The sequence below is a fragment of the Rissa tridactyla genome, chromosome 1 (assembly GCF_028500815.1).
Source record: "Rissa tridactyla isolate bRisTri1 chromosome 1, bRisTri1.patW.cur.20221130, whole genome shotgun sequence".
In the NCBI taxonomy this organism is placed as follows: domain Eukaryota; kingdom Metazoa; phylum Chordata; class Aves; order Charadriiformes; family Laridae; genus Rissa; species Rissa tridactyla.
The window spans coordinates 47,757,243-47,775,081 of NC_071466.1; the positions used below are offsets into that span (position 1 = coordinate 47,757,243).

Consider the following 17,839-nt stretch of genomic DNA (forward strand, 5'->3'; position numbering starts at 1 on the left):
TAAGAACACACTCTGTGGGACAGTCTTCTAGACTCTGAGGTCCAGCCTACCTCAGTTAGGCACTTAGCTTAGACCTACGCTTTACTGCCCACAGAAGCAGTCTTTCTATGCGTGCCCCTACACTGTCCGGTTATTCAGCAGAACAGTAGGTGCCTTTCCACGTCCTCAGAGGAAATTCCTGTCTGCTAAGTTTAGACATTGAAATTGAGCACACAGGATCTCCCTTTGGAAGGCTTCAAAGGCACTTTCCTCTCTGCAACGAGGGTACGTAGAATGCGGGCTTTTATTTTCGGTGGACTGCTTTGCTAAACATTTAATACTAAGGTACATGTTAGATGCCTAAATTAAGAATAGAGCCTGCCTGTAAGGTGCTTATTACAGACCAAGAAAGAAATGGATTGAGTGGAGTCGGTACAATGTGCTAACATCTCTTTTCAGCTCAACAGCTGTATGTGTAATGTCTGTGACTGAGAATGAAGAAGACAAATTGCAGATCACAGTCAAATTAGATTTTCCTAATGGGGCTTTTGAAATAAACTAACAGATGATTGTTTAAATAAAACCTGTAACAAGGATGAGTTGATGTTATATTATTAAATTTCTTAATTTAATTCTTAAGCTCCAGAGCCAGCCAAGTAATATTCAACACATTTACCTTTACAAACTGTGGAATGCATTGTGGAAAAGCTAAATAAGCCGTTCATGGTTTGACCAAATCGCTAAGTGTTCCAGCAATATCAATCACAAAGAACTGTATGTGCCTGCCAGTCGTATGTTAGAAGTATTTGCTAGCACCCCCTGCTTCCTCTTTTCATTAATTAGACAGAACTATTTAGTGCAAAATCATGACAGGTTGCTTTATTTTTTCTGGATTATTATGTGTGCTATAAACTGAGAGAAAAATACTTAGCGCTTCAGGGCCCTGTGTTGTAACTAGTGAATTCAAAATATGCGTGAGGCCTGTCTATGAAGCAATAGTGTCACTGCTGAAGAAGCCTTCCCTTCTTTTATCACGGCCAGGAGGGGAGCTTGCTAATTACAGTGAGAGTCAACACCTTGCCTTGCCCTTCCTCTTTTCTTAAGAGGAATATAGGTTTGAGGTTACTCCGCTTGACTAGAAAATCAGTTAGTGGATGTCTGGTGAAACTCCCAAAAAAGTAGTTCCTCCTCAAACACGGCTTAGTTTCCTCTAAGCAAATAGGACATTGCTTTGGAAACATTAGCGCTTTTGGCTACCGATGGCCAGGAAAACAAAGCAAAACTAAATAATTTTAGAGAAGATATTTAAAATGCATCTATAATAAATTACATAATAACAGTCTAATGGCCTTTATTATATCCCTTCCCACTTAAAAACATACAGAACGCCTATATTTTGAACCTCTCAGATAAAGTAGTATGTTCTGTGGGTCTAGCACAGGCTTCAGTGCCTGGAGGCTCTAGTTCTATTTCCAGCTCTGCTTCAGACCTACAGGGTGACCTTTACGCATAACCTCATTTTCCTCACCTATAAAATGGGGATATTAATACTTATTTACCTCACAGTTGGTTCCCTTCCAGCTGCTACAGTGACTGAGCAAGCTCATGCATCTACAGAATTGCTAATGCTTATTATAAACTTTTTCTTTTTTTTAAACAAGCAATACAGACATTAAATTAAGAGATCACCTGTCCATCCAGTGAGTAAAAGTACACAGAAAAATAACAGCAACGGAAAAATTGTTCAAAGCCCCTCGCTAATTTCCTTTCAATGACACTGTCCTTCAGGAGAAATGTAGGTAGCTCCTATCTGACAGCAACTAGAAGAAACTTCTTGGTGCTGCTTTCAGTTAAGAAAAAAAATCAATGTTTTTTGAGTGAAAGTCTAACCTGGTCTCCCTTTGGAGAGGATATAAAAACACCGCAAGCTTTGCAAGTAAATAAAGGGGGGGAAAAAACCCAATTTCAATTTGAAACTTTACCTAATAATGAGAGCAGAGAGAAAGAAAGGAAAAGAGAATCGGAGGGAGAGGAGAGATACAGCCATCTCTTCCCACAGGGAAGGAAGCTACGCAGCAGAGATGCTGGCAGGCATGTCGGCCCACAGCCGGGGGGGACACCCCCGCGCCGCCACCGAGGGAAAGTGCCTCCATCGGCCCGGGAGCACCTCGGTCACACTCATCTCACTCTGGGAATGTGATACTTACTCTTGTACTGCTCTGGCTATGGAGAGCGCTGTAGATCCAGTTTCATTAACGCTATCTAAGGTCACATTTGGCAGGTCGTCATCATCACTGTCACTTTTAATTTGTCTGGGAGATAGGCCTCGGGGGTCCATTTGTGCTGGAAAGAGACATATAATGGATTAATATGAGCGTGCTGAAATTAATCTTGTCCCAGAACAACACATCCACTCGCTCGGGCCGGATGGCACGGCTTGTGCCGAGCGTCCCGAACCCGGTGATGGATTCGCCGAGGACGCCTACAGCCAGGCCCAAGCATTTCCCGCGGCATGCAGGCTGCACCAACCCATCCATCCGACCTGAAATAGAACTGCACACATAATATTAATCAAAAAACCCAGTTTACCCTCAGGTTACTTATTCATAGAATCATAGAGTGGTTAGAGTTGGAAGGAACCTAAAAGATCATCTAGTTCCAACCCCTCTGCCATGGGCAGGGACACCTCCCACTAGACCAGGCTGCTCAAAGCCCCATCCAGCCTGGCCTTGAACACTTCCAGGGATGGGGCATCCACAACTTCCCTAGGAAACCTGTTCCAGTGTCTCACCACCCTCACAGTAAAGAATTTCTTCCTAATATCTAGTCTAAATGTACCCTCTTGCAGTTTAAAACCATTACCCCTTGTCCTATCGCTACACTCCATGATAAAGAGTCTGGCTGTCTTCAGAAAGCAGAAAGAAAGGGCTGTGTCTGCTTTGTACAACACAGCACACTCGAGAGTAAATTTTACAGCAAAATTTCAGTAGCCGTCTTTGATTTCGACTGTCCATCATGAGATACGAGGTTGGGACTCATGTCCCTCCAGTTAACTCCAATTAACAGTTAACTTCAACCAACCAGCCCCGCAGCCAAAATGGCGTCACCTGAGGGAAAGCAGGTTTAAAAAAGGGCAAAAAAAAAAATGCCATGCAGGCAGAGTGAGGAAGAAAGTGTAAGAAACAGCCCTGCAGACACCGAGGTGAGAGGGGAAGGAGGGGAGGAGGTGCTTCTCCATGGTGGAGCAGGGATTCCCCTTCACCTGAAGAGACCATGGTGGAGCAGGGGAGGAAGGAACAGCAGAGAGGAACTGCTGTGGACTCACTACAGCTCCCGTTCCCCATAGCTCCCATTCCCCATCCCCATGAATGAAGGAGTGAAGCTGAGCCCAGGAAAAAGGGGGGAGGGGGCTGGTTCTTACCATCCTAATCTATTTTTAATAGGCAAGAAATTGAATTACTTTTCCCTAAGTCAAGTCTGTTTTGTCCGTGACAGTAATTGGTGGGTGACCTCCCTGTCTTTATCTTCTCCCATGAGTACTTCCACCTTATTTTTCCTCCCTGTCTCATTGAGGAGAGAGAGTGTGAGAGCGGCTGGGTGGGCGCCTGGCATCAGCCAAGATCAACCCACCAAGAGTTAAGTGTTGTGCCAAAAAGAGATGGGAAAGAAGAGGAAAGCAGAAAGGTAGGCTACCTGCCTTCCTTCTTATCCTGGCTGCTGCCCTCCAAAGGGAAGCAAGCCCAACTCACATACAGGCAAGGGGAGGAAACCAAGAGACAGGTTTGAAGGGCGCTGTGGGGCAAACGTGTGACCTGGGATAGTCCTTAGAGAAAGGTGGGGTTGCTTGTGTCAGGGGACAGACCCAGGGACAAACCTGGAGGTGATGTAAAGAAACAGACATTTCCCCTCACCCATGAAATACCGCATAGGATTTACTAAGTGCTGAGAGACACCGAAAGCAGCTGGAGTAGAGAGCAAAACTGGAGAGATGCCTGACCCTGCAAGGGAGAAGATGGAAGGGGAAGACAGGCAAAGAGATTTGTTTAAATACATGTTTGTTTTGTTTGGCCAGGTGAAATAAGAGGAATCCAAGATTATTTCTTTAAAAAGCTAACTGTTGAGTTTGTGCTCTCCTGTACTGCAGTGTCAGAGACAGGACACTTTCTGGGTCTTGCAACACGCTTTTCCAGAAAGGTAGCTGTCATTCCTACTCAGCTCTGGCTAACCACAGCCCTGGACAACAGGTATCACAGGCTCCTGTTAGAGATCAGTGAGCCTACGGACAGACAGCAGCTCCAAAAGTCACAGTTAAATTTACCATTTTGGCGTGTTTCTTATGTTACCGTGTTCGCTGACTCTAGAAAAGGGACTGAGTTACACTGAAGAATGGGAGGGCTGTGGACACTCCAGGAGCTGTGCAGCCATAAAAGTAGCACTGATGGATAGCTGGGCTCTCGAAAAGAAAGCCCTCTCCAAATGAGTGATGACTCAAGGGAAAGTTGGTCTTAAATTTTAATTTATGTCTTAACTGTGAACCACCTCTGAGTAAAAGAACAGTGAGTGATTATAACTACCCTTCAGCTGCATTTTTTTAATGTTAAAGAACTTCATAAAGAAAACCCTATTAAAATACGTTCAGCAAGCTGATGCAACAACCCCTTCTGGAAGCACAGTGTATTTACAGATGCACAGTGTGACTCCTATGAGCCTTCTACTAGCAGAGTTTAGGAGCCTCAGTAATACTGGCTAGATTTGGACTGCTTATTATTTCTTCCTGTGTGGAAAAGAAAACACCTTTTGTTTATCAAAGCAAAGACTGTTGACAATGAACAACGATCTGCATGAGACAAACGTTCAGCCACTTAGAAATTGTTCAAAACATTTAATTGTTTTAGACAGAAAGGGCACCATTCTGACTGTGTTTCTTAAAATCACGGCTTACACATGATAGTACTCAATGAGTATCTGAGCATAGGGATAATCTAGTATTTGATTTAGGAGCAACTGAACCATTTCTGAGGATGTCTCGTTCCCTATTGTTCCTTCTTAAAAGCAACTTTAAGTATGAGCTAAGTATGTACTTATTTCATTACTTCTTCAGTTTTTCTTAAAGTGAATCTCATTACAACAAATTGCATGTTTGTATCTGCCCAATATTTAAATGTTGCTATACATGATGCTTTTGTGAAAGCTAATGTTTGTAAATAAAATTAAAACTATAACAAAAACCTATGTATGTGATACTTTATTAATGATGGCTTAATCTGATTTAGACTACAGCAAAAGTTTTAAGTAGCTAGCTCAGAAACTTTCTTAACATTTAAACCTCAGCCTAACTTGAAATCACTGAAGTTGTTACATAATTTAGTCTGTAATACAATTATACATGAATTTTGATCACTTAGGTGCGAATACATGTACATAAAACGAGACATTATAAATGGATATGAAAAAGCTTACATACTTTTGTTGCTTTTAAAACATGCTGTTTCATTATTATTGCTGACTGTCAGCTCTTATGATATTATTGACACTCCTATGATATTTGATGTTGGTTTGAGATTACCAGAGGAATTTGCTAGGATGAAAACTCTCAATTACATAAAGACACTACCTTCTCTCAGTTTCTGCTCAGCAAGGTAAATCCTACTCTGTATACTCCTAACGTAGCCACAAAGTTGCCAATGGGGTTGTGCTTTTCCTCCTAGGGATAATTTGGCCCACTGGGCACGGTGTGCCCCACCAGTTGCCAACATTTGAGCACATCAGGAGGTGCCGCGACACTTGAGCATGGCGAGAACAAAAGGCGAGGAATGGAACCTTATCAGTGGGCAAATTCAAAGGTGGGCAATTCAAGGACATTTTCTGTAGTATTTTTGCAGTTAACCTAACTAAAGATGGTAATTAAATTATAGAACGATCTAGGGATTATTCCCTTATATTTTAATGTTGGCCTGCATACACATTGTTTTTTGTCTCCTTCTCCATTTGTGACCTCTTCTCAGCTGGCGGACTTGGGTGGCCGACGCACTGGGGAGCCGAGGTGACTAACCAGGAGGCTGAACTTCACTGCTGCCGGCTGGTGTAAACTGCCCTGTTTTCTCATCAGCACAGCTGCAGCTGCTGCAGGGAAAAACAGCCTTTAAAGCTATTCTCCTCCGCAAAATGAGCCATGTGAATAACCAAGTGGACAAAAGCCTAACAGATATCTCCTCCTCACCGCTCACTACAGCGCGCAAACTGCAGTACAGGATTTTTGTACATTCAGAGTTCACAACTCCTACTTATGTCAACAGCTTTGACTTTCTCTTGGACATCTAAGAACAACTGTCGAACTGCTGGCACCAAGGTTTATAAATACCAGCCGCAGTTCATAAACACTGAATTAAGAGTAATTACGGGCCTAACGAACATCAAACGGGGGAAGAATGAAGAGATGCAGGCAAGAGATAATTTAGCAAATGAGATGAAAAAGGTGGAGGACAAGTGAGTAATGGAATGCAATTGGCAAGCAAGGTGGAGGAGAGCCCACAAAACATGCCAGCGCATTTCAACCTCCCTTTGTGCTGTACCTTCCTCTGATGACCAAGCTTTTCCTTGAACTTAGGACCACGGGTTCAGAAGGGACCCAGCTGGGTCACTGAATTAAGTCCCTCCTATCACAGGCAGACACATTTCATTAATAAAGCTCAAGCCTTAAAAATAAGCTGGTTTTCTTGCCCTTGCTACTGCTCTTGAAAGGCGAGATTTGTCCGACAGAGTTATCCGGTGGTTTTGTGAAGTGTGAATGAGGCTAAGGCGAGGCAAGCAAAAAGAAACGAGTCAGAGACTGCTTTCGTGGGACAAAGGTGTCATTGAAAGAGTGCACAGGAGCTACAGAAGCAAGCTGTTAGCACTCCATGCTGAAAAGACTGGTGAGCCAGGGGAGTTATTTAAGAACGTCTGCAAGTGCTGAAGGCTGCAAGCGGCCACGTTGCTTTCCATCCTTGTTAGCCTCAAGTAACAATGATCCTTTTTGCTAAAGAAAGTACAGAGAATTGCTCTTGATGCGTGTACATATATGCAATCACTTCTCAATGGCCCCTTTGCCAAACTGTACCAAAACGGAGTTTCCCTTTGGGCGGGATGAGCGAATTCACTCCCTGCACTAGTTTTAAGGCAAGATGTGCAAATGGGTCTCACATAAGGCACATATCAGCCTGTAAATACTCCAGAACTTGGTCTACCATCATTAATATTGTATCTGCCAACTGTCAGTTGCCAGCAGGAAGAAATCTGATCTGGATCAGACATAAGCTTGCTTCTATTTCTATTGAACTGAACAGTTTTTGGCTTTAAAATTTATGATGGCGGTGGGGGCAAAACATTACCTGATCCTACTTCTCAGGACAAAACTGCCCCTTCTACAATGCTGGAACAGATTTAAACATGCACAGCAACTTTCTAACGAGCACTGATTGAATTTGTGTTTTCTGGCAGATATGGCTCTGTCAGCCTTGACATGGTACAGGATTCGCCATGTCATGGAAGCAGAATCTCCAAGAAGGATGCAGCCTGCCGGCTGCTAAGGGCAGATGAACCCCTCGGAACAGGACACAGCCTCCACCTTCCCAGGGGAATAACCTGAGCACAGGACCATGCCATCAGGGCATTTTTCTCCTTCTCCACTCTCTAAACTGGTGCTCATGCCCACATCGGGGCATCTCATGGGAAGTGGGGACTGCAGATTTCAATCTCTCCAGGCTGACCAGAGCCCAGCACACCACCTCTCACTTCTCACACCCGTGCTGGTGTTACTAGGCTATTGGGTAAATGCTATCTCTTTGTCTGTCATATTTGGGTCCCAACTCAAGTATGTCCTTATCGCTTTGCTTCTTCCCAGCGATTATTTAGGGATACGCAGCTCAAGTGCTCTGATGTGGTCAACCAAGGCCAAGCACTGCCAAAAATCCTGCAGTTGGATGCATGTAAGCGGCCTAAATCTGTGCCCTTCTTGGCATGAAAAGGCCCATACACTAACACACTGCTATCACCGCTGGCAGTTTTCCGTTACCGCAGCCTGATTTATTTCCTCCCGTCAAATTTCCTGCGAGTGAAAGGGATGAAAATTCATCCCATCAGTAGGCTCACGACGACCCACTAGAAGTAATTTCACGTCTATACACTATCTTTGATTTAAAGGCAAATATGAGCCCCTTGGGTTAAAGATGAATGAAATATTTAAAAGCAGAAGAAAACTAAGTAACCATCAGGATTTTCGCCCCTCTTTATAGCTAAGCCACATAGTATTAACTAATGCTGAAATGACTCATTATGAGATGATGCTTGTTGGTGTGAAAATAGAGAGAAAAAATTCCAGCACCCTGAAATATTGAAGCCTCTGGCTCATTTTATCTTAATACCTCAGTTTTCTGCATTAAATTAACTTCTCGGCTAATAACTTTGTAAACATAGATACATGTAGGCCTGCTGATACACCAGAACATAATAAAAACTGAATTATGCTTAGCTGCTTTCTTGAAATAATTAAAAATCTATTTCTGCTTTTTGAAAGGATTTCCAAATTCAGAGTCTGCTTGCTTTTGTTTCACGTATTAAACTCACCACCGTGCTTTCTCTAAAGGATGCCTAATACACAACCTGCTAATCAAAGTGATTGCTCATGACAGATTTCCAAGCAGCCCTGACATCCGCCCACAAGACCGGATGGCCACTTGCAGGGTGACACAGGTCTGCAGCAGGGAGACATCTGACGTGGGACCCCTCAAGTGTAATGCCAAGGCCTCTGTGTTAGGTGAGATGTCAGCCTTGATGGTGGGGAGTCCCCTCTGGTCTTGCTAGCTCTGATCCATGCTACGATGACGTATTTGCTCTCGCAAACATAGGCGCAGATTTTTATTGCAATGGAAGTTTAAATGATGCATAAATGAATAGTTCTGAGGTACCTCAAATAAGCCAGAAAGAGTTATGCCTGCTATTGCCAAATGTCTGCCTTAGAAACTGCTCTCCAGTTACTTCCAGTGCATGCTGGCATACGGCAGGTAGAAGAAGATTATCTCTAGCTGGAAGCAATGGTTGCTTTGCACTAACCACCATGAGGAATGGAAAGCCAAATGCTACCCCACACCCCAGAATTAACATTTACAAGAATCTCATTAGTACTGCTGTTAACACTCATTAGTACTGCTGTTACACACATGTGTGCCCGTGTGTTTGCAGAGCACGAAGGACTGAAGTAACAAAGCGACATTTGCTGCCAGACTCCCAGAAGTCTTGGACTCAGAAGTATTGGAAAATATGGTTAAGAAAATTATATGCCCCTCATGCTTTAGCACAACACGCTGTTGATCTGCCAGCATCAGAAACACTGCGAAAGAAGTAGTTTGAACCTAATAATAATCTGCCACTCGCAATGACCCCATGACCCAGCAGCACCTAACAGTACATTTCCATCATGCCCTGTCCTCTCTTACCCTGTCCTCTCTCAGAGCCCCGGACATCAGGAGCTGGATGACGCTGGGAGAGGAGGGAAGACCCTCTCACCTCCTGTCCTCAGGCACGTTCTACCGCAAATAGAACCGCCCCAACCCTCCCATACAGCCAGCAGAGGCAGATGGGTGTCTTCAGGGGTGCTGAGCCCACCAACCTCAGTGGACCACATGGGGAATTCAGCAGTGTGAGCCACCCTCCTTCCTCTTGCCAGATGCTGGGGCACCAGCCCTGGCAGAGGAAAGTGGCTTGGTGCCCCTTTGAGCCACTGTGGACCCACTCCTTGCTGGGAAGAGGTGGAGAGGAGCCTTTGCCAAGTGACTCTGTCATTCCTTGGTTTTCTGGGAAAGGAACAAAAGCGTCTGGGGGATCTCAGTAAGTGCCCAAAGATGGGACAACAGCAACAGCATTGCATGGCCTTGCTTGCTCCCACTCTCTCCCTGCTTGCCACTGTTGGCTTAATGCCATAGAGGCATCTTGGACCCTTGCAGCAACGCTGAAGAAAATGCTATTTGGCCGCATAGCCCCAGTGGTCAAATCTGGAAGAGGAGTAATTCACAGGGGGAGACAGTAATCACCATTAAAACCAAAAATCTGCCAACAGTTATAAATACTGTAACGTCTAAACCATAACTTCAATCTCTACATTTGACATACGGCACAGTTTGGTACCTGAAATATTGCAAGAAGGAAACTGCTGGCCAACAGTGACTTCTTTTGCTGTTTCTTGAACTGCCACTGTTTCAAATACCTCTGATAAAAATGTGCATCTGGGTGGATCAAATGCCAAGCAGAGGGACTGACTCATCTCTATCCTTCTCAGCTAACTCTTGGAAAATGGGTTTTACCACCCTGCAGGCCCAGCCTCACACCATAGCCTGATGTCTGAAGCAACTGAACATCCCACTTCTTGGCAGTTTTTTTAGATAACACGAGCCCAACACGGATTTCCCCAGGAGGACAAGATCAAAGGAGAATGTCACACACACTGCTGTATGTTTTTACCAATGGAGGCAACACTTCCAGATGCAGATGTACAGGAGCTATTTGAAATGATGCCCTCAGAGATGAAGTGTTATAGTCAGGTTTACTTAATGAGTTTTAGGAAACCAAATCGTGGCTTTACGGACCTAACAAATGCACAGGAATGATGGTATTCATTATTTTCTCCTCCTAAGATGGTCCATACTACATGATGCACATATAGGGCATTTTTCTTCCTATTTAAAGTTCATTACAAGTGCTTTATGCACTGGAAAACGCTCTGAGCGCACCTATCAGATTTTCAATCAAAACAACCTGGTGTCTGGTAGGGGCAACAGAATTGGTCAATTTATTTCATAAAACTTTATGTACAAGGCAGCAGTATCCATGAACTTAATGGTCAGAATATAGAGTCTACAGGGGTAATTTTTATTACAATTTATAGCAAGATTACCCATACTCCACAGTTTTCAGATTTTATTGAGATTTTATGGGACTATATGGCTAGAGCAGTTAACTGCACCCCGCACAGCTATGGTTCACAGAGAATGGGAATTGGCACTGAATGCACAGTGTAACTAATCTACCAGAGAATATTAATTGCTATGATCCAATCAAAGGCAATATTTAAAATCATTTCACCAGTCAAATAATTTGCCATAAACCTGTAAAAGAATAGCTGTGTGGAGAAATACAGAGGTGAGAGTGATTGCACGGATGTAATATATGCACATATTTAAGCATTTCTGTCACTCGGTTGTATACATAAACATACAACACCATTTTTTTTAAGCAAAGGACTTTCCTCTTTCTAAGCTATGTGAGTAACACGAGACCTCATCTACACACAAAAAACCAAACTACTGAGACTACTGAGATTTATATCTCACTGAGCATCCAATATACAAATACTCTATCACCAAAAGTATGCAGGGAAAACAATAAGGACAGAAGATATTTAATATTAAGTAAAATATTACAAAGCCACTACAAAACGGTAGCAGACTGCAACTTACACACTGCAACAGTCTAGAGATATTTTAGACACCAGAAAGTTTCCAGCAGGTTGGTCCAAGGCACAATAAAACCCAAGGCAGGGATAGAATAAATGAGGAGTTTTATGCACATGTTTCTGCTGGATCCAAATTTGCAGGATAACAACAACCAGATCAAAGCTCAGCCCTGGTGAGAGGACAGAGCTGAAGGACCAGAGGCCTTCTTTGCATGGAAGAGAAGGAATTAACAGCTTCCAAAAGGTGCCGGGACTCAGGATATGAGCAAATGGACTTCATCCTCCTTATGCTGGGCTTCACAAATGAAGTTGGAATACACATCTACCTCACTCCCTTCCCCAAACCTGCTTGTAGTTAGAAACATACATGGTGTTAAATCCACTGTTGGTAAATCTTAGAAGAACATATGCTTCTGTAGTGAAAAAACCTAAGCTTGTTACTAATGAGTCACCAGAAATATGACTTTTCTGGACATTTAAGCAGAAGACTGTTTATGGGATTCCCCGTAGTCAACCCAAGCTACTTTGTCTTCAAGCAATCCTCCTTCTCAATTTGAAATACCACAGCATATCTTGTAACCTGTGTTTTAACTCTTATTCTGGCAAGAATTACTATTTACTCTAGTTCTTAAATATATGCACCATCTCCAGTAACGCAGGTCCCGCCCTGAACGCAAGCCTCTCCTCTGCCTGCTTCTCTTCCCAGATAGCCATTGCCAACCTGCTTCTCCTTCCCAAGAACTACTACTATTTCTTCCAGAAAAACCAAGCAAAGAGGGGGAAAGAGATTCAACATTTTGCGAAGCAGGAGGGTGGAGGCGGACAGGTTGGAATACGTACAGGTGCAAACGTTTTTTGTGTGTAACAACAAAAAAATTACAGCTAAAGTAGAAACTCTGCACCTCAATGCAATTCAAATCCAAAATAACCATCTACTAAAATGTAGAAAGGATAATCACTTCACATGAAATAAAAAAGGCAACACTTCTGGTTTTAATTAAGAGTCTCTTCCATAGCAGAATTTATACAAACAGACCATATAATCTGACCTTTAAACATACGGAACGGTTCTCTAAATTTCTAACTTCGTACTACAAATTGCGTTTACTTTTGTGGAATAAACTTTACAGGAGGCAGAAATAACAGCTGTACTTAAAGAAAACCCAAGGGCAGTGGATAATGTAATCTAGTGGTATGACCTGTTTTGAGTCGCAGAAAAATCTGTAGCAAAAGGTACTGCATTTTTACTACTTATTAATGTATCCACAGTGAGGAATATGGCAGGTGTAAATGGTGAAAACTATGTCTGCTAGGTCTATACACAGACAGAGTAACATAAAAACCATCCACACCTATGTCACTATGGATGTTTACTACATGGGAAATGGATGAAGTTCAGTTGGAAAATTTAAATTTATAATGTTCTTAACACTGGATATTGCAACTGGTTGTATCTTTTGAAAATTTTAAAACCAATAAGAGAGAGAACCCAGAAACTTGGAACACAAAAACCCAGAAATATCAAAGTTGCACAGGTCCTTGGTGCACCCACATCAGGAGGGAGCTTCTAAAAGGCCCTTCAATGAATGGAGTTAACTCTGCTGAACTACAGAAAACAATTTTTAGGGGTATTATCTTTGACAAAATCTGCTGCTAGAAGGACATGGTTTGCCAGTAGTATTCATGGATGTCTTCTGAAAGTGAAGCAGTTGAAGGCTAATGGGACCAGAGTTTGTAGGGTTAACATGTTCCTCCCATGGCGGGCCTTTTCACTCCTGTCTGTCCTAGCCTCTCCTTGTTCCCCTTCACCCTGCCCAGATCTCTTTTCTACCCTCCTTTTGCTTCTTCCCCTTCCTCAGTCTCCAATCTTTTCCCACTTTTCCTCCTGAACATATTCACACATCCGTAGCCATCTCACCACCTCTCCTTTTCTACCCCACACCCTTCCATTCTGCCCCTCTCCCTACTGCCCAGCCCCTTCCAACCTCCTCCTTGCCTCTTCTCAGCCACAAATTTTTTTGCTTTGCCCTTTAAGGGGACTCATATATTTTTTCAGATCTCCAAATTTCATTTGGTTTCCGCAAGTGCTTAAGAAGACCAAAAAAAAGGACAATGGTCCAAACCAAACTTGAGGTTCATGGCACAGAGAGGTTCTAGAGTTTTTCACCAAAAAAAGCTGGAATAAATTTTTCAACATGGAAAATGCTACATTTTTTTTTTCCTCTACACTCACTCTCAGGAAGAGTGGAATAGTTTTTTCCCTGAAACTCTCCTCAAAATAAAGAAAAAGAGAAAAAAGAAATAGCCTGAGGCATACATGCGACATGGAAAATGTTAGTCTAAATGGTTAACATATAGACAGACTGAGCAACTGAAGACAGGGTTTTAACGGAAATCATCAGGCAACCTTATCTATAGGTGCTGCTACCTGCTGTGCCTCTAATTATACCTTTTAGCAACCCTCACCATTGCCCAACAGGGAGAAAAAAGGCGAGGGGAGAGTTTTTAATGGTATTTTAGTGCTCTGGAATACTTTAACGTGTAATAATGTCTAGTGGTCACCACCTACTCCAACGCAGAAAAAAGTCTCCAAGCGCTTCGTAAGGCTTTGGATGAGAGGACAACAGTGGTGCCCACTGAAGGAAGTGAACTTCGTCTCTTCGCCATGTTGTAGGGGGTGGCAAAGGAACTTGTGCCTGGCTTCTGTCCCCTCCCTGCCCCAATGCATTACTACGGTTTGCACATTTCAAATAAGGTTGTAGGGGGCAACTTGCACAACTGGGCTGGTGGTACGGGGGCAGCACACAGAGACCCTCCACTTTGGGGGTCTACCTGGGGTGCCTCCTCCCCAGAGGGTGAGCTGAGAGGTTTTTACCCTGCAAAAGCATCAATCTGACAGAAGGGTGCTTTTGTAGCATAGAATTATAAAGTTATAGAATCACAGAATGGTTTGGGCTGGAAGGGACCTTAAAGATCATCTAGTTCCAATCCCCCTGCCCTGGGCAGGGACACCTCCCACTGGACCAGGCTGCTCAAAGCCTCACCCAGCCTGGCCTTGAACACTTCCAGGGATGGGGCATCCACAGCCTCCCCGGGCAGCCTGTTCCAGTGCCTCACCACCCTCATTGTAAAGAATTTCTTTCTAATACCCAATCTAAATCTACCCTCCTTCGGTTTGAAACTGTTACCCCTTGTCCTATCATTACACTCCCTGATAAAGAGTCCCTCCCCATCTCTCCTGTAGGCCCCCTTCAGGTACTGGAAGGCTGCTGTAAGGTCTCCCCGGAGCCTTCTCTTCTCCAGGCTGAACAACCCCAACTCTCTCAGCCTGTCCTCATAGGAGAGGTGCTCCAGCCCTCTGATCATCTTCATGGCCCTCCGCTGGACCTGTTCCAACAAGTCCATGTCCTTCTTGTGGTGAGGACTCCAGAGCTGGATGCGGTAATCCAGGTGGGGTCTCACCAGAGCAGAAGTAGAGGGGCAGGATCACCTCCCTCGTGATACTCTCAGATTCTGTTGCCCCCCTCAGGGTGTAGCGCATGGCACAGGACCTGACGGAATGCTGCCAACAGCTCATATACACAAGAGTTAATTCTCTGCAAACCCGTCTGGTTTTCAGTGCTGCAGAACGGGTTTGATTTAACGGGAAACCTTGCAAGTGAAAAATAGGAGAGAGGAGGCAGGACAGAGAGCAGAAACGAGCAGCACATTGGGAGGCAGAAAAGGAGAACTGAGGCTCGGCTGAAGGAAGGTGTGACGAAGAACGCCAGGATGAATGATGCCACCAAGAAGGATGCACAGTGGCAGAGGAAGAGATGACAGTAGGGGTTAGAAATATTAACAGATAAAGAGGGAGAGATGAAGCAGGGCTGCTGAAACTGGCACTCAAAGAACAGTCAGCAAGATGGCAAGGAGTAGAAAAAAATGGAAAAATAGAAAAATAGGGGGAAACAGAAAAGGAGGTAGCGATTTCTTGTGCTGGAGGAAAGAGAGAATTCAAACAGAACATGAAGAAAGAAGTATTTGCTCAGAAAAGCAGCTGCCAGGATGAGAATTTTGTCCGAGAGAGGAAGGTGGACTGGGAAGCATCAGGAGAAGCAGAAAGCCACCCGAGCAAAATGTCTGGAGGCAGGATTAGAGGGATGGTGGTGGTCTGAGAAGGTTTTGCATTAAAATTAACAATGAAATGGTCCTAGTCAAACCTGGAAGGAAGAGGAAAATTTAGCATGAGTAAAATAGAACTGGGAATAACAAGGAAAAAACCTTTCTCTATATGCTGTTTCCTGCATTTTGCCCCTAAGTACCTGTGTCTAGAAAAAGAGGAGAGGTCTGAACTTAAGTCTAATGTAATTTTCATTAATTTTGGCATTGAAAGGACCTCTGTTCAGGAAAGTGTCTAAATTTCATTAGAGTGAAGAGGACTTGGATACAGGCTAATATAAAATATAACTTTAAGTGCTTCCCAACCACACCTCTGGATCATCAACGTGGTCTCTGATTTAGCTCCCAAAGCAGCAACAACACAGGGATTATGAGACAAATGCTGCCGATGCTATCTGTGGATCGACTTTGTTTCAGCAGGAGTATATTTTCGTTTCCGAGAATAATCAATGTTCATGTTAAAGTTGAAAGTAGTGACTCTGGATGATTCTGAAAGTGCATTTCTCCTTCAGCTGGTAGAGGATTGGCAACCAATTCAACCTGACAGCAATGTCCTGTTGGCATCTGTGTACATTTATTTCTTGTTTTCAGCACAAAAGCTGACCACCGAAGGGAAGACAGTCTATGCATATATGAAATTTATTTAATCATTAAATTTATGCAACATCATTGAATTTTACTATTTATATTGTTTTACATTAAAGAAAGAATAACACACTCCAGTGAAAGCTGACAAAAGATGACTGCCTAGAGTGGACTGTTGCCCATTATTCTTCTATCGTATTTACTCAAATTAACCTGAACATCAAAAGAATTAGCGATAGCAAAATGGGTACAACTGATGAGAAAAAAAATTAAAGAACGTTTGATCTCTTCTTTTTCTTCAGCTGTACATTAGTAAAGTGCTGCAGGACTGGTTAATGATCTCTGCCAATAACAGCACAGAGGCGATACTGTCAGGGCAGCTCAGGAGGCCTGGAGCTCGTGGGCTGAAATCCCTATGGCACGTTAAATTCTGGAATTTTGTTGACAAAACTGGGGTAATAAAGTTCCAGTTTTACAAGATCAGGAGGTGCTTCCTATAGAGGAGACTACTACCAGAGCCAACTAGCACCTCTGAAAAGAAAACAAACGGGAAAAATTCTGGATGAGCTGAAGGTCAGGTGCAGCTCAATGCTCCAAAACCAAAACACAGACTAAAACTTCCCTTTTTTAATTTTTCCCAGACAACATGGCAAAAAGCTCTGCTTTCATTCATCATTTTTTGACATAACAGCGCTAAGTCCTGAAATCACGTCACTGTATGAAGTGCAATAAAACTTCTTAAACTGTCATTTTGAGGCTTAAAACAAAACCCAGATCAGCTGTGAGCTCACTTCCTATGTCCAAGCCTGAGGAGAGGGCACACAGTCCACACTCGGGTACTGAGGGAACAGGAGGAGAACCAAAGATTTATGGACAACAGGATGCTACTAAACATCAGAATGACCCATCACAATTACACTGACTGTAATTATACACAGTCGCCAGTATATCAAAACCAGACAGGAGAGTTGAAGAAAAAAGTCTTTTAGGTGTAGAGACCCGTTCATTATGCAATTAGGTACGTAAGAGATGTTATAAGATGTATTACTAAATGCCTTGTAGTCTCATAAGCCCTAAAATAAGATTACCTGTCAGTACCCTCCCTTTCCGCCTCACGCAATACCTCATTTCAGGGGAGAATTAGCCATATTTTATTCACTCACATGTGATGAACCTTGAAATGAGTCTCTCTCATTCCTTTCCTCATGTTCCCATCTCTGTTGCTAATGCCTTCTTTATAGAGCTATGCCTTCCAAGTATCTGCGCACATCTGTTTTCTCTTTACTTCCTCCACCCATCATGTCACCATCTCTAACAAGTCTTTGCTCCCTCGGTAACTGTTACGTTCTTGTTTTTTCTTGCTCTCCAGCTCCCCTTTCTGTGTTCTTTGGACACCTCTCCAAGAGTGTATCTGTCCTTCTGGCGTGTGCTTTCTTCCTCCCTTCACACCTCCATGTGCCTCTCAGGTCCTGTGTCTGCAAAGTTCATTCCCAACATATACACTCCGTGTGGCTTCCTTCCCTTCTGCTGTTTAATCTGGATGAAGAAACCTAATTCAAAGTATTCCACTGCCACTCCTTGAGCTTAATAAAACCTACCTCTCTGCATCTGCTACCGCTCCTTGGTCCA

At 43.4% G+C, this 17,839-nt stretch overlaps 1 protein-coding gene and 1 long non-coding RNA gene across 8 annotated transcripts in view; one reads left to right on the forward strand and one right to left on the reverse strand.

The window, feature by feature from the left end:
* The window catches only part of KLF12 (KLF transcription factor 12), a 255,540-nt gene that overhangs the window by 79,542 nt on the left and 158,159 nt on the right, over nt 1-17,839 (reverse strand). For all 7 annotated transcript variants that reach the window (XM_054188506.1, XM_054188503.1, XM_054188505.1 and 4 more), the window contains one exon: nt 2,187-2,322. In XM_054188506.1, coding sequence (XP_054044481.1) covers nt 2,187-2,322 — 136 coding nt within the window. The remainder of the gene's footprint in view (nt 1-2,186; nt 2,323-17,839) is intronic.
* LOC128904345 (uncharacterized) lies at nt 215-6,121 on the forward strand. Its single transcript, XR_008464481.1, has 3 exons — nt 215-264; nt 5,688-5,822; nt 5,985-6,121. It is a non-coding gene; the product is annotated as an uncharacterized LOC128904345 (long non-coding RNA).